Source organism: Dromiciops gliroides, chromosome 5 (genome assembly GCF_019393635.1).
Source record: "Dromiciops gliroides isolate mDroGli1 chromosome 5, mDroGli1.pri, whole genome shotgun sequence".
Taxonomy (NCBI): Eukaryota; Metazoa; Chordata; class Mammalia; order Microbiotheria; family Microbiotheriidae; genus Dromiciops; species Dromiciops gliroides.
The window spans coordinates 88,027,373-88,044,263 of NC_057865.1; the positions used below are offsets into that span (position 1 = coordinate 88,027,373).

The 16,891-nt window shown below is 40.4% G+C and overlaps 1 protein-coding gene across 3 annotated transcripts in view; it reads left to right on the forward strand.

Moving 5' to 3' along the window:
• The first annotated feature begins 3,644 nt into the window (after nucleotides 1–3,644).
• Nucleotides 3,645–16,891, forward strand: part of PAXIP1 (PAX interacting protein 1) — a 91,755-nt gene continuing 78,508 nt past the window's right edge. Inside the window, exons 1-5 of one of the 3 annotated variants that reach the window (XM_043966044.1) lie at nucleotides 3,645–3,753; nucleotides 4,175–4,280; nucleotides 9,532–9,666; nucleotides 12,787–12,830; nucleotides 16,008–16,071. In XM_043966044.1, coding sequence (XP_043821979.1) covers nucleotides 3,659–3,753; nucleotides 4,175–4,280; nucleotides 9,532–9,666; nucleotides 12,787–12,830; nucleotides 16,008–16,071 — 444 coding nt within the window. In that variant the 5' untranslated portion in view covers nucleotides 3,645–3,658. Of the gene's footprint in view, nucleotides 3,754–4,174; nucleotides 4,281–4,766; nucleotides 4,969–9,531; nucleotides 9,667–12,786; nucleotides 12,831–16,007; nucleotides 16,072–16,891 lie in introns of those variants that run through there. The other 2 variants (XM_043966046.1, XM_043966045.1) reach the window with 2 other exon arrangements.

Consider the following 16,891-nt stretch of genomic DNA (forward strand, 5'->3'; position numbering starts at 1 on the left):
AGGTGTGAGGTGGTACCTCAGAGTAGTTTTAATTAGCATTTCTCTAATTAGTAGTGACTGAGAACATTTTTTCATATGGCTGTACATAGCTTTAATTTCTTCATCTGAAAACTGCCTGTTCATATCCTTTGATTGTTTCTCAATTGGGGAATGACTCGTATTCTTATAAATTTAATTCAGTCCTCTCTATATTTTAGATATGAGGCCATTATCAGAAGCACTGTCTGTAAAAATGTTTTCCCAGATTTCTGCTTTCCTTCTAATCTTGTTTGCATTGTTTTGTTTGTGTAACCCCTTTTTTAACTTAATGTAATCAAAACGATCCATTTTACATTTCATAATGTTCTCTATCTCATCTTTGGTCATCAGTTTTTCCCTTCTCTATAGATCTGACAAGTAAACTATTCCTTCCTTTTCTAATTTGCCTATGGTATCACCTTTTATGTCTAGATCATGTACCCATTTTGACTTTACTTTGATATATGGTGTAAGATGTTGGTCTATGCCTAGTTTCTGCCATACTACCTTCCAGTTTTCCCAACAGTTTTTGTCAAATTGTGAATTCTTTCTTTTTTCTTTTAAAAAATTATTATTATTATTATTTTGCAGGGCAATAAGGGTTAAGTGGCTTGCCAAGGGTCACACAGCTATTAAGTGTCAAGTGTCTGAGGCTCGATTTGAACTCAGGTCCTCCTGAATCCAGGGCTGGTGCTTTATCCACTGTGTCACTTAGCTGCTCCAAATAGTGAGTTCTTATCCTGGAGGCTACAATCTTTGGGTTTATCAAACAGGAGACTGATATTTTCATTTGCTGCTGTGTTTTGTGTACTTAACCTATTACACTGATCCACCACTCTATTTCTTAGCTGGTACAAAATAGTTTTGATAATTGCTGCTTTATAGCATAGTTTTAGATCTGGTATCTGCATTTATTTAAAAAAAATTATGACCATATTTCAATGTAATTAGTTTTCTTTTAAAGTCTGTTTCATTTTATGCATTTTAAAACATTATTCTGAGAAGGGTTCCATAGGTTTCAATAGTCAAAGGGGCATATAAAAAAAAGTTAAGAATCCATAATTTGCAGATCTGCATTGATAAAGAAAGAGCCTCACAGTTCTCTTCACCAATGAAATCACAAGTCTAGATACCCCAAAAAGTAGCAATAAAAGGGCATGAGAATTACATTATAGGCCTAATAATTTGACATTTTTTTCTTAATCTCAAATAAAATACTGTGATCATTAAAAAATGTAAACATCTGGGGCAGCTAGGTGGTGCAGTGGATAGAACCCTGGAGTCAGGAGTACCTGAGTTCAAATCCGGCCTCAGACACTTAACACTTACTAGCTGTGTGACCCTGGGCAAATCACTTAACCCCAATTGCCTCACTTAAAAAACATGTAAACATCTTTGAATAATATTTTGTTCAATTGTGACTATAAAAAACTGGAAAGAGAAAGGGCCAATTGCCAGCTCTTGAAGTCAAGCAGTCAGCTGAAGTTGCTCCTTTTAAATATACTAGCAGTGTGAGCAGGCCTCAGACAATTCTCTAAAACTATAAATTATAAAGGAGTTCCTAATCTGCATGGATGGAGAGCTATATACTGGGATACCTTTCAAACTCGACTTGGCCCACCTCATTCTTTGTTAACTTCAGATATCAAACCTTTTTCTCATTATTATGAGTAAAAGAATCATTAAACTTGTATTTGAGGTGATTGTAAGAAATAATTCAGTTATTTTATTTTTATTAACTGAATTAGTTTAATTATTTAGATTGACAAAATATTACATATATAAAGGTTAATCAATATTAAAATTATTTGCAATTACATGTAGCCATATACTTAAAGTTAGGTGGGAAAAAAGGAATAAAGGGCAAATTTGTCCACCTGATCCTTAAATAAGTCAAATACACTTGCTTTTTTCTGGAACTAATGTGATAATGGCCAATTTTTTAAAAGCCTGAAGGAATGAATTAATCTGCATATAGCAGATTAGGTGCTACAGAGTAATTTAAAAAACAACCCTTGCTTAAAGGATTTCAAATTATTTTTCTCTTGCTTTCACCAAACACAGATGCCTAAAATTAGTTTTCTGTTTGCCATATGGAAAGTTGTTCTAGGAGGAATCATTTGTACTTTCATAGCATAATAATGGTGGTTCAGTGAGTCAGGAGGAAGGAACAATCTTTGTGGAAAAACAAATTTCTTTGATAGCTAAAACATCTCAATCCACACCTTAAGAAATTACTAACCCGAGATTTGTATTAGACTGAAAGTCAGGTGAAATGCTAGGGTTGTATTACTGGTTGGGGTTCTCAGACTTTGTCACACAAGATCTGAGACTGTTACTCGTTCCATAAGGCAAACATTTATTATACCTACTACACAAGTCATAGAGACAGAAAAAACAACAACACACAGTCCTCGCTCACAATCAGTGATCTTCTCCTGGGGAGTCCATGCTACATGTGACTTATTGCAGAAGGGCAAACCAAAGTACAGTGCCCTTAAAGGATCCCTCCAGTTGCTCCTACGCAAACTTGATCCCGGGAGACTGAAGCATACAAAGGGCCACTCTCTTCCCTGACGTTAGCCATCAGACACGCGCCCCTTCTGCCTGGGGTGCGTGCCCACCGCAGTCCCAAACTTTGTTTCTGCGCGCTTGCGCTTCTCTTTTGGGTATCCCAGACTTCGGGGCTGAGGAAATGGAGGTCACTGCCAGAATCGGGAGTGCGGGATTGCAGGAAGCGGCGCTTCTGGTCTTTGAATGGCAGGGTCGGGGGGCCGGGCCGTGGGGAGCAGAACTGAGGTGTCGGCCCGGCAAAGAGCGGCGGGCGCGGGAAGGCCCGGGGGGCCTCGGACGCGGCGGCAAACCATCCGGTCCTTGATACAAAACCTCAGGTTTCCCAAGCCAACTACCACGGACCCCGGGAACAAACGCCGCACGAAGGATGCCGGCCAGCCAGGGGCGGGCGGTAGTCGAGTCCAACGAACCGCGGCTCCGCTCCGCTCCCCGCGCAGTGGTCGCCGGGTCAGCAATGGTGGCCGGCGGCTCTACCCCACCTCGGGGCCCCGGGCTGCACGTGAGCAGCAATCCAGGCCACAGGGGGCGCCTTCGGCCTTGGGTCCTCTCAGCGGGCGCCCGAGGCGCCGGTCCCGGTCACTTCCTGCGGGAGAGAGGCGGGACAACTGTTGCTCCCCGTCTGACCCCCAGGAAGAAGGGAGGCTAGTGCCTCAAGGTCACACGCACGTGTGTCCCCCGGAGAGCCCCCACGTTCTGACTCCACCCGGGCCTTCTCCAGTTTGGATCACTCCTTCACGCGGGAGTGTGGCGTGCCGGAGTCCTGAACTTGGACGAACCCCGTTCTCCTAATCTTTCCTTGCGGGTCCCGGCGTTCGGGAGCTTCGGTTAGCGACCCGGGAAGGCCAGAAACGCACGAAGCCCCCCAAGGCCCGAGTTCGAGAACCCAATACAATGACCCGAGGTCCCGGATCCCCAGCTCGTACCGGCCCACCTCCACCTCCACCCCAGCCCAGCCTGAGCTTGACAGCGGGGCTGGTCCTGACCCCCGCGGGCCCCCGCCGGCGCTCCGCCCCTTCCGCCCCGCGCCTGCGCCGCCCAGGGTGAGTGTGTGAGGGAACGTGTGTTGATGGGAGGGGCTGCCCTACCCCCTTTCCCCGGGATCCGCTCACTCTTGCCCCAACGTGGGGGTGGTGAGGCTACTCGAGCCCTCGGGTCCCGCCGGTGAGAGGGCTGGCTCCGGGCCTGCTGGCTTTCCTTTAGAAGCGGAGTAGGCGAGGAAGCCGCCTCCGCATCCCTCGCTACAGGGAGGAGGCGGTGGGAAGCACCGGCCGCCCAGCTTCCCTTTCCCTTGTCCCCCTTGCTCTCCTGAGGGGAATGGTGTGCCCCGCAGGGCGCGCGCTGCTCCCGCGCTTTGGCCGTTCTGAGAGGGAGGGGGGAGAGGAGGAGGAGGAGGAGGAGGAGGGAGGAGGGAGGAGGGGGGAACCGGACCCCGATTCGTAAAGACTCCGCCGGGACCGGACTACCCGGGCCGTATAAGCCGGGGGTAAAGTGGGGGTGCGCGCGGGCCGAAGTGGGCCTCGCCGGGGGGGTGGGGGGTGGGTGGGGTTGGGGTGGGTGCCATCGTTGATTCTTCCGGATCCAGGGAAGCCAGCCGAGCCGCCGGGATCATGTCGGACGAGGAGTTGAAAGTTCCCGAGGAAATGTTCAAAGAGGTCAAATTTTACGCGGTGGGAGACATCGATCCCAAGGTACCGCATCCGCTTACTCTGCTCGGCTCCTCTTCCGTTACCTCCTCCACTCCCCCCTCCCACCCGCGACCCACTCCGGGTGGATGTGTACCCTCCTGAACACCTTCCACCCCCTCTCGCTCCCTCCCCCTCCCCCTCCGCCTCCTCCCCCCGTCTGCGGCCGTACCATTGTCGAGGTGGTCTCGCGCCGGCCTGCCCGGGCTGGGGAAAAGGAGGCTGGTCTCGCGCCGGCCTCGCGCCGGCGCAAGGGGCCCCTGGGTGGTTGAAGGAGGAGGGTGAGCGCGAGGGCCGGGCTCGCGCCTGCTCCGCGCTCGCCGGCGGCCGGGCGGGGGGGAGCGGGCTGCGGGCGAGGCGAGGCGAGCTGCTCTCGCTGCCGGCTCGGGGGCCCGCAGGAGGAGGAGGCGCTGGAGGAGGAGGAGGAGGAGGAGGAGGGGAGCGGACGGGGTCACGCTGGCGCCGCGGACTGCCCAACTCGGGGAAGGGAACGGGAGCGTTGGGGGGCGAGCCGGCTCTCCCTGACTGGTGGAGGCGGCGGTGGCGGCTTCTGCGCAGCAGCCGCCTCGGGCCCGGGGGTAGCTTCGCGGGGCTTCCACGCTTCTCGGAGCGGGCAGGGGAGCTCGGGCCTAGCCGTCCCCGGCCGCCGCCCGACGTCGCGCTTTGGCGGGGGAACGCGGCGCTTGGCTCAATAGTGAGTAGCTCTCCCGACTCCCGGCGCATCCGCCTCGGACTTGCAGTGAAATGGGGATGCCCGATCGAGGGAGCCTCGTCCTCCCCAGGCGGGCCGTGCGGCTCCGGGGGCAGCTCCGGACAGCCTCGGGGCGGGACGGGACGGGACGGTACTGAGGGAGGGACGGACGGACCCGGGGGATCGGCCCAGTGAGGGCGAGCGACTCGGGCAGGAGCTACAAGTGGGAGCGCGGCTTTGCACTAGGCCGGGAGCCCGCTCCAGGGGAGGGGCTCTTTGCCCCGGGGCCGGGAACTTGTTCTCTCGTATAAATATTTTGGCAACTATCTCGATATAATCGGCATCTTTCGTAACCCAGATGTATTTTATACATCTAAAAATAGTCGCTTCTCCTGACAGCCAAAGGGGTCCCTGACAAAGAAAGGTTAGGGACCCCTTCTCCAGGGACTCCTGTCAGTCTTGTCTGTCAGTCTTGTCAGCTCTGTTATCCAGCTCCTACGGTGTTGGAGGCTCCGTGCTAAGGTCTACAAAGAAAGGAGAAAACCGCAGCCCCTGCCCTCCGGAGCTAATGTCAGATCTGTAGTTTGCATTATAAAAATAGAATGGATGTGTCCCTTTAGCCGTAGTTTAACCAGGTAAATGGATTTGGAAGCATTTTCTTGCTTAAAACAATGAACCAGATTTTGCAGAAGGGGCTATCAGATGGCAAAAAGAAAAAGCTAGTTTCACCGAATTTTAATATTACAGTTTTCTCTATAAACAAGTGCTTTTTAAAAATAAAATTTATGATCCAGTTATAGGAAAATACTTAAAACATAACACCACCAGTTTATTACTAAAAATAGATATTAATTATTGAAGTTTTATTCCATATATATGGACTTGAATTGTTATCCAGTTTTCTAAATAATTTATCCTCATTGTTAAAAGATGATGAAACTGTACTAGATGATTTCATGTGATCTCTTCTAATATTTTCTCATTTCTTGAAATAAATTTTTGTTTATAATTTATTTTTTATGGATAGCCCTGGAGTAAGGAAAAAGTAAGACAAGACTCTTAACTACAAGGAGTTTGCAGTTAAAATCATTCAGATGCAGGGTGCACAGTTACTAAAAGAGAATTGGAAAGAAGGGAGAGTTGTTGGAATGACAGACATGATCATATTTTAATGATAATCATGTTTCTGTCATAACCTCTTGTAAAAAAATTACTCCTGGATGGAGAATGCCTCAATTTGACTTTATCGTGAAGATTGTTTGTGTTTTTTTTGTAGCTTTCTTGTATCATTCACTTATTAAAATTACAGATTAATATTTCACATTAAAGATTGGATGGAATTATGAAAATAAGTAAACTTGCATGTATGTGATATGTATAAATTTAATCATGTATCACTTTATCTCATGCCAAAGTAAATGTGGGGGTGAAAAGTGCCATGTAGAATGCCACAGGAAAGAAGAAAAAATAGGACATTTAAAAAACAAAACTTGATGGACATTTAGTAAGTACAGTTGATGCGAATCTTTCAGAAAGAGGAAGGAGAACTTTGCCATTACAAGTATATTGATTGTTTTCATCTTGTTATTTGATGAGAACTTTAGCAGTATATTTTTAAAAAGCACATTAAAGAGGCAAGGTGCAGTGGAAAAGATCACTGTATTTGGAGTTAGAGCCCAGGGGCAAATAACTTCTCTTTGGCCTTAGACTTTTCATCCATAAAGTGAGGTTAGATTAGATAACCTAGCTCTAAATCTGTGATACTAAAGTCTGGTTGAAACTTTGGAAGATTTTATATGACCATATGTAACTTTAATTTTGTTTTTACATGTTCCTCTGGTTTCTTGGCTTGAGTGAGGTTGCTAACTTTTTAAAATTAAAAAATCTTTTTCAATTGTTAGGTATTAATTTTTTTCCTTCTATCTTCCTCCCAACCACCACCTCAAAGGAAAACAGAAACAACTAAACATAGTTAATCAAAACAAATTTCCACATTAGGAATGTGGAGAAAATGTGTAATAACTTCTGATTGAAAGTTGGCACTCTTGATTTGAAAGCTAGCACTTGGAAAGTAATAAATTGTTCCTCATTTGGTCTCTGTACCTTGTACATAATAGGGATAAATACAATTTTGAATTGAATTGAAGAAGGTAGTAGTCTTGTACTGTCTGACTATAGTTAAAGTGCTTTGTTTTGATCTTAATACTACATTTTAGGAAGGCATACGACATACATACTACATACCACTAAGATGAGAGGCCACTAAGATGAGAGCGTTCAAAATTATCATAGGTCAATTGAAGGAAGTAATGATGGCCCAGAGAAGAATTTGGGCTATAATTGCTGGTCTGCAAATATTTGAAGTGTTGACATATATAGAAAGTGATGTTTTTATTCTACACAGACCTAGAGGCAGATTTCAGCTCATGAAGAATTTCCTTATGATTAGAGCAGGTAGTTAAGGTCCTACCATTGGGAATCATAAGAGTTATTAGCCTAATAATCTCTTGTTGAGGATGTTGTAGAGACAGTATTCATGTTTTAGATAGGCGTTGGACTAAATATCTGAGGTTCTAGATCTGCAATACACATATGTGTACATACATATTGATTAATATTTTAAGTATTGACATTACAAGTGTCTTTAAAGGAGTTGATTTCCTTTTGGAGGTTCTCTATTAAAATCCAATATTTAGAGTTTAAATGCCATAGTTTAATAAAAATTACATATATAAATCTTAGCAAATTGTAAAAATCATCTTTCCTGAAATATAAATAGTAATCTTATACTTATTTGTAAATGGTAGTTATTTTGGAATTCTTACAAATTCTAATTACTTCAAAAATATTTTGTATATATGGTATTTTTTTTTAACCTATGGGCTATGTGTGTGGGGGGGATGTTTTGAAGAAATGAAATAAGGTGCTAAAGAATCCCAAATGTTGCAGTTTTCATTCAACAAATGTATGGAGTACTTGAGTAGGGAAGTATGTCACATGAATCATGCCATTAAGATATTTGCAATCTAGTTGGGGAGATAATGTGATCATGTGAAAAATAAAAGTGCAAGAGTCACATACTGGTTTGTAACATTTTTTTCATTGAATGTTACATACATTACTTTGGATTTAGAGGAGGTACTATTATGGGACTTAGAATGATCCGGAAAGGCTTCATGGAAGAGGTAAAAGTTGAGGGTGGCATTCAAGAATTGAGGCTAAAATTCATAGCAAAGTATAGAAAAAAAATTCACTCTAAAGTACCTTAATATTTTAGGAGCCTATACAAATGAAGTTGTGTGTGGGGATTCATAGATATCTTGGCTCCTTAAAAGATTTTTAATGTGACAATAAAATAACTATATTCCCTTGGAGACTCAAGAAGAAGCGCTTATTACAGAATTCTATCATTGAGGTCCCAGTGTGATATAGGAATTTATGGGTGAATCATCAGGAGATAGCATGGAGCAATGTAAAAATGCTGGATCTGGATTCAGATTCTGATTCTGATTCTATGGCTGCTATTGTGAAGTAGGGCCTCAGTTTCCTCATTTGTAAAATGAGAGAGTTGGACTAGATGACTTTATTTTATTTTATTTTTTTTTGTGGGGCAATGGGGGTTAAGTGACTTGCCCAGGGTCACACAGCTAGTAAGTGTCAAGTGTATGAGGCTGAATTTGAACTCAGGTACTCCTGAATCGAGGGCCTGTGCTGTATCCACTGCGACACCTAGCCACCCCCGACTAGATGACTTTAAATGCTCCTTTCAGCTCTAAATCTATGATTATAGGCTTTGAGATTGGAAGCAACCATGCAGATGCTGGATATAGAATATTGAAAATGGGGTCCTGTAGAAGTGACTACTCCATCAATCAAACAAGCATTCATGAAGCAAGTACATACAGTGTATCAGACACTGTTAGGTGCTGAGGTGAATCAATACAAACACAAAAATCATCAAGGAGGAACTTATTCTTTCTCTCCTTTTCTTTTTTAAAACGATTCACTCACTATAAATTATGTTTTGGAGGTTATTTATTGATAAAGATCTGGTATTTTCACAAAATACTTAGAAAAAAAAAGCTCCATCTAAAAAAGCACGCCCTTGAAACAGGAGAATATTCTCAAGTAGAGCCCTAACTCAGCTAATGTTTCATTTGGTTTGATTACCTAGATCTTGTAAAATACAGGTTCAAAAAAGTACTTTCAAGGCTACCTACACAGTATTTTATCCATTCTTTGAGAAGTATTTATTGAGTACAGTTGATATCTAACGATTTATGGCTTATAAAATGTAGTACTGAACAGGTTCATCTTGGTAGCCAGTAAAATTAGCTGTTGTAAAATAGAGTCTACCTTAATGCTAGCTGATGCTAATGCTGATTCTTATTCAGAAAAAGGGTTTTATTGGCAATAGGACTAAGAATAAAATTCTATTAGTACAACGTGGAAAATATTCAGGATACATTTTTATTAGAAAGTTAAAGTTGAGACTACTGTCATGATTTATTCAAGTTAAGAATGAAATATGCTACTTTATTTCAGTGCATATATATTTTTTTCTAGGTTATCCAGTTTTTGAAAGCTGGAAAAGCTAAAGAAGTTTCCTATAATGCATTAGCTTCACATATAATTTCAGAAGATGGGGACAATCCAGAGGTTGGAGAAGCTCGTGAGGTCTTTGATCTCCCTGTAGTAAAGGTGAGTAGTAAATCTAATTTTTTTTACTGATGAATAATTGAGAGAAATATATTGAAATCTAAATATAGTTCTTCTCAGGGTCCATGTAGTAGGATCAACATTATATATGAAGCCTTTTCAGTAATTAAACTTTGGTGGATAATGACATTGTATACCAAATTCGACTAAATAGAATTCTAGGCTACCATTGTAGACTGTACACAGGCTTTGGGAGTCCTGAAGTTGCCATGTCATACATAGTTTCATTTCAATAGACATTTAATAATAATAACTTAAATTTACATAGTGTTTTTTTTTTAAAACAACATGTATTATGTGGTTGTGGATATTCACATTTTGCAGCTAAGGAAAATAACCTCAGAGGAGAGACAACACATCTACTACAACCAGTTTTAAACTCAGGTGGCCTGACTTCTCAGAAGGGCTCTTTTCAGTATAACATGCTGCCTCTTTAAAATGCTGGAGTGGGATTCAAGCCTGTGGCTAATAAAAAAACCCCAATTACTGAATTTCAAGTCAAATGCCCTATTTAGCCATCTTGGTGCACACTGTGCAAAGCACTCTTCCTGCTTATGTGCAGGACATTATGCTTAGCCGTAGGAGAGATGCAGAAGTTAAATAGGACACTGTCCCTGGCCTCATGGAGCTCACCCGTCTTTTGATGAAATTCTTGGTGAACTACAACAAAATCTACTTTTTAAATCACTTCTGGATAAGAAAATAAAAATATCCTCTTATTATTTGCAGCTGAACATTTCATTTGGTTCACCTTCTTTTTCCTTATAGCTAGAAAATTTATTATGAAAAGTGGACACACAGTCCAGAACCAGTTTGGGTATTTCGAAAGTATGTCATGAAACATCTTTGTTTCTGTAGGCAGAGTTCTTCACTGCTAGATTTTAGGTGGAAGGAAAGAAATCTTAGCCTAAGATTGCTTTCTTTTTGACTGAATCAGGATAATGGGATAATAGGGAAATAATCCTAAATTAAGGGTTTGACAGAAAAGCCCTCTGTAAACCATTTGTTGACCTTGAGATCGATGAGCAGTGCTTCACATGGAACTTGCATGGAGACTTAGCTTATGATTGAGAATTTGGTTTAGAGTCATTGCACGTACCTTAAACAGGGGAAGGCAGCTTTTATGGTTTTTCATTATCTGTAGTTTGCGGGTTCCGTTGACACAGATAATTGAGAATTGATTAACTGTTTTTTGTCTGTTTTAGTAAGTCAGCTAATAAGCATTTATTAAGGATCTACTATGTTTATCCTTATGTTTTCATAAATGTTCTTCTTACCTTTGTTATCTTGCAGAGTTCTTTGAATAACAATTAATAGAAGAGCTATTTTAAAATTGTTTTAGGCTGATAGCTTTCTGCCTTCATTTGATTCACACTGACTATTTAGCTTTCTGGGACTATACCTTGTATTTTTGTTCTATTTATGTTGCAAATATATTTATATATACATAGTTGTTGGTATACAGTCTAAGAATGAGCCCCTTGAGGGCAAGGACTGTGTTTTTGCCTTTTTTTTTGTATCCCTAGCACTAAGCACAGTGCCTTGTACATAGTAAATATTTAATAAATGTTTGTTGATTGACATATCACTCCCATTATAGCTTTTTTCCCCCCTTCGGTGGGGCAGTGAGGGTTAAGTGACTTGCCCAGGGTCACACAAGGGTCAAGTGTCTGAGGTCAGATTTGAACTCAGGTCCGCCTGAATCCAAGGCTGGTGCTTTATCCGCTGCATCACCTAGTAGCTGCCCTCTCCCAGTATAGTTTAATGAAAAAATCTCTCAGCTCTGGGTTCTAGTCCTAGCTCATCAGAATTCTATGTCATGGGACACCAAACAGAATTTTGTCTGTAAAGTAGGAATAATAATAACAGATATTTAGTTGCGAAGATAAAATGTGAGGATATGAAACTGCTTGAAAAATAGTAAAATTTCAATGGCATTAATTTTTGCCTTGTGCTTAAGGTATTGAAAAGTTTTCAGTTGAAGGCACTACTTTTTATAACTTTTAGTAAAGTGTTTTAAAGTCAAGATAACAAGGAAGTATAGTAGGGAACCAGTGTGGTTTCTTGAACAGAGATGTGATGTGGTTGGATGTCTGCTTCATGAATATCACTTTGGCAGTGATTGAAGATTAGAGAGGTTCTTTATTGTTTAGTTATGTTTGATACTTTGTGACCCCATTTGCAGTTTTCTTGGCAAAGATTCTGGAGTAGTTTCCTTTTCCTTTTCTCTAACTCATTTTACAGATGAAGAACTGAGGTAAAAGCAGGGTGAAGTGACTTGTCCAGGGTCACACAGCTAGGAAGTATCTGAGGCCAGATTTGAATTTAGGTCTTCCTCACTCCAGGGCCAGCACTCTTCTTCCTACTGTGTCACTTAGCTATCCCAAAGAGAAGGATGGTATGATTAAAGGAACAGGCTCCCAGAGAAGAAAGGAAGGATTAAAATTCAGGGATTTTTTTGTTGTTGTTCTTGTTTAAGTGTAAACAACTTCTACTTAGAGGGATGGGGAGGTGGTAGTATAGGTCCTGGCTTCTTAAACTGTGAGTTTCAACCCCACTTTGGGTCAAGTAACTGAATGTGGGGGGTCGTGAAAAATTTGTACATATGCCTATTTTATATACTTGTATACCTGAGGTTGGGTAAAAGTTTCTCAGGAGAAAAGGGGTCTTGAGTGGAAAAAGTTTGAGAAGCCCTGCTATAGAGGATATAACAGGAGCTGGTTTGGAACACACAGCAGAATCTGGTAGGTTATCATTTGGCAAAGGATTGCTGAACAGCAGTGATAGTCCTATAGAACACCCACTCAGGCCTGAAAGAGAGACCAAAGAAAATTGACCAGTTATGAAGAAACAAATAGGAAATCTTTGAAAAAAACCTTTGTGAAATCTGACTTAAATGTGCTCCCTGGTTAACAGTGTACTAAAAACTGCTTTTCGAATATCATCGTTCTGCTAGTTGTGCATATGTAATATGATCTGGATGTTGTATAATAATTACAAAGTGTTTCTTAGAAGAAAGATATCAGTATAATTTAAGATTTTATTTTTGTTATAAATTATAAAAAAAAATTTAATTGCATTTATTTTTCTTTTGTCTTTTAGCCTTCCTGGGTGATCTTATCTGTTCGATGTGGAGCTCTTCTTCCGTATCCTTTTAGGTGACAAGGGAGTAAACATATTAAAATTGAGATTATAATAAATTCTTGATTAATAGCCACAGGTAGAATCTTTAGGATATTTAGTAGTATTTTCCAATGTGAAAATATTAGTTGTTTGGTGGTCAGTACAAACTTAATCAGGAGACAAAAGGAAACAAAATGAAACTAGATCACTGATTTCAGCTTTTATGGAGGATTAGGTTGGGGGTAGAGGTGAAAAATAGTTGAAGCTGGATTTGGGGCTATGTTCTATTTTGTTACATGGCACCTTTTAGTTATGTTAGCTAAAAGATTCACAATAATAATTTAAATGGCAAATTTTTGTCTATCATTTCTCCCATAGTTTTGAAAGAATTTCAGCTAACTTTTCTCATGTTTTCTAACATAGAAGCTGGTGTTGGTCTGGTCTTGTATGTAATAGAAATGGACTTTATTAATATTTGCTACAGCATTCCCAGTGATGTTTCTAGCTCTTGTTATGTAATTTCCTACATACCCTTCATTGCCTAAAAGGGAACCAGATCTTCAGTCTATTGCCTCTTCTCCTTATATGACTCTTTGTCCAGTTTGAACTTCCTTTGGTATGTTTTGTTTCTTTATTCACTTAGCTCCCACTTCTCTCTCCTGTTCTGTGCCTAATCTCTCTTGTGATTCTGATCCCACTCCTTCCTTGTATCTGTCCTTGATCTCCTTATAATTCTGTTCTTGATGCTTCTTTTTTTTACTACATGAATATCCTTAAGGGAAAATCCACTATATGAAAATTTCCACTAAGCAAAAAAATTTCTTAAAAAGATTATTTAAAAGAAGAATATACTGCATAGAAGACATAAAGTAAAAAATGCTTAACTAGAAAGTGTTTAAAGAGATCATATGATCTACCCCCTCCCACCTTTTTTTTAGTATCCTCTCCATGATATAGATGAGGGAAATTAGTCCCAGAGAGATTGTGCCTTTCTCAAATCATAGATCATAGATTTTAGAGCTTAAAGGAAGCTTAGTGATCCTTGAGTCTAACCGTTTCATATTAGAGATGTGCCAGACAGCTCATTTGAATGCATTCTGTAGTCCACTGTAGTATCACAAATGGGAAAGATAAGGGTCAGCTTTCATGTGTAAATAATTTTTATAGGACACTTGAGAGGCAGCTTGATGTACTAGATACATGTACTGTGTACTCCACTGGACTTGGAGTCAGCAAAGCTCGAGTTCAAATCTGGCCTCAGACACTTAGTAGTTCCTGGGCAAGTCACTTACCTCTCTGTGTCTCAGTTTCATCATCTAGAAAATGAGGGGATTGGATTTAATGGCCTTAAATGTCCATTCTAGCTCCAAGTCTATGATCCGATGATTTAAGATTGACAAAGCAAACACATCCTTAAAAGTAATACCTTTTAGTGTCATTGTGCCCAGATAGGAAGCATTTATTATGGGAGAGCTCCAGTCCAGGAATGAGGATTCTGACCCTTGATTTGCCACTGATTAACTATATGGCAATTACAGTGGGCAATTAACAGGTACTTACTGTGTTCAGTGCTGGTATTACAAAGACAAAAGTCAAACTCTCTCTGCCCTCAAAGATTTCAGAGGTGGGTGACAAGATGTTACACATACATGGGTCTAGACAGCATATAAATGACAGGGTGATAGAGGTAGTAGCATTTTGGCAAATACATATTTGGTAAATAGGTGACTCTTGAAAGAAACTAGGAATTCTAAGGGGCAAAGGCAAGGTAAGACAGCATTCCAGTCAGGGGATAACCATGGAAGGCACTAAGATGAAATAGAGCATTATGGTTCAGGGACAGCAAGTTGGTAGTTTTCATTGGACCATTTAATGTGTGGATTAGACTTCACTTCTGTAGATTGAAGTAGTTGGTTTGGTCCTCTTTAAGATTCTTTCTGTAAAAAGATTTTATACTTATGTGGCTTAAAATATCCCCTAGAGTAAGTGTTTGTTTGGAAGAGTTGCGGTGACTTGTGCCCCCCCTTTTTAGTTATCCAAGAAATCATTGGGCTATTAAGTCATTTCAGTAATGGCTAGATTTTTCATGGACACTCTTGAGGATAAGGGTGAGATCTCCAGGTTATTTGCTGTGCCAAGGCACTCCATGGTTTGCTTCTGATCAGATTTAGACCCCTTTGATCTCTGAATTTCTGGAAGGAAAAAAAATCTCTTGAACTTGTGTTGGAGGGATCAGATCTTTGGTATATGGAACTAGAATGTATCAGGTTCAGGCCTACAAAAGTCACTTCAGCCAGGAATGGAATTGTTCAAAGCTGTACATCCTGCTTTAAGGGTCACCTATGACTTTCTTTTAGAGGCCTAGAAATTGAAACAAAAGAACTTAAAAATCCTAATTTTGTTTCTTGATTTCCTTATGTCAAAGTAAGGGTTAGCTACTTTTCTCCTTGGTGAAAGAAAATAAATTTCAAAAATTGTCCTCTTAAAGTTAGAGATGCAACATTATTTTGAAAAGCAATTAATTTTTCTTGAGTGGGATTTTCAGAAGGCACCTTAGAGGCTTGGTTCACTCCCTTTGGTGAAATGAGTCATGTGACATCCAAAGCCACACAGCTATTTAATGGCAGATTTCGGAACCCTGGTCTCTTGGTTTGCAGGCCAATGCCTTTTCTACTAAACAATGTTAATAGTAATATTTTTGTCCTCCTTCCCCCTCGCCCCCAAATCTGTTTCATTTAACATGGCTTTTAAAAAATTGCCACAGTCTCAAGTTTGAAAAAATATGTACTTATTTGTATGTGTATATTGTTGGGATTAAATTTATTCCCATGGCTATAGAACTCAATTTTTATAGCAGATAGGAAAGTGGTTCAGTTTTTGTAATTTGCTTTATGTCTAATTTATTAGTTCATAAAATGAAGGAATCCTGTATTTGCCCCCTCCCCTATTTACCTCCACGATCTATTTTCTCTTTATTGTACAAGATTCTGCTCTTTCTCATTTTTATTTACTCCAGCACTCGAGTCCTCTGTGGCTGAACACTCCTCTCTGCTCACCCTCAACCCATTTCTTTCATAAATATCTTTTAGGGGTGATTTTTTGTTGAAAGGGGAAGTAGAAAATACTCAAAAATTGGATGCTTGAGATTCTAAATATACAATGGTTTTGTTGCATTGTTAATCTTAATAGCTGTTATCCAGAGTGAATGGTTTTTCTCCAGAATCTTGTCAGATCTTTTTTGGAGTCACTGCCTGCCTTTCTCAGGTAAGCATCATTTTGAATGATTATGATATTTACAATCCTAATTTAACACATTTCTGAGGATTTTTTTTACATGTTTGGGATAATAAAAATAAAAAAATCTTAGGGAAGATTTTTATTAAATTGAATAATATAGATTTGCTAGACATTTTAAATCATATGAATAGTTAATTTTAGCATCAAATATATTTTTTGCTGGATGAAAGCTTTTTAAGGAGGGGATCATTCTAAAGCTAAATAATTGAATAGATAAGTTTATTATTGATTATTTGAAAGGGATGCATAATTCAGACTGTATAGCCAGTCATTTGGAATTAAGGGAATTTTTAGGCCTAGTCCTAAACTCTCATCTTGTTATTCTCTAGAAAATGTTTTTGTGATAGTATTTTAAAAATATGGAAGAGCTAGGAATAGGATTTGGACTTTTCATCTTTATTTTGTAATGAGAGTATGGGTCTATAAAAGTATATTTATAAATAAAAAGTATATTTGGTTACTGATCACACCTGGCTCCTTGTATTTGTCTGTCTTATGTTTAAAGAAATGAATTTGATCCTTGAATCCAGGCAAAAGTAAATTTAATTGCGATTAGTGTGATTTGATAATTTTATTCTAAATATCCAAAGTTCTTTTAAAAGTTGGAATCCTTTTTTACCCTCTTACTTCATGTAGCTCCTGAGATCATTAATTTTGAAAATTCAGATAATAGTCCTGATCCACACATAACCAGTTACTTGGGGCTCTTTGATCCATGGAACAGTTTCCTTTTTTTTCTTTTTTTTTGTGAGGCAGTGAGGGTTAAGTGACCTGCCCAAGGTCAAAC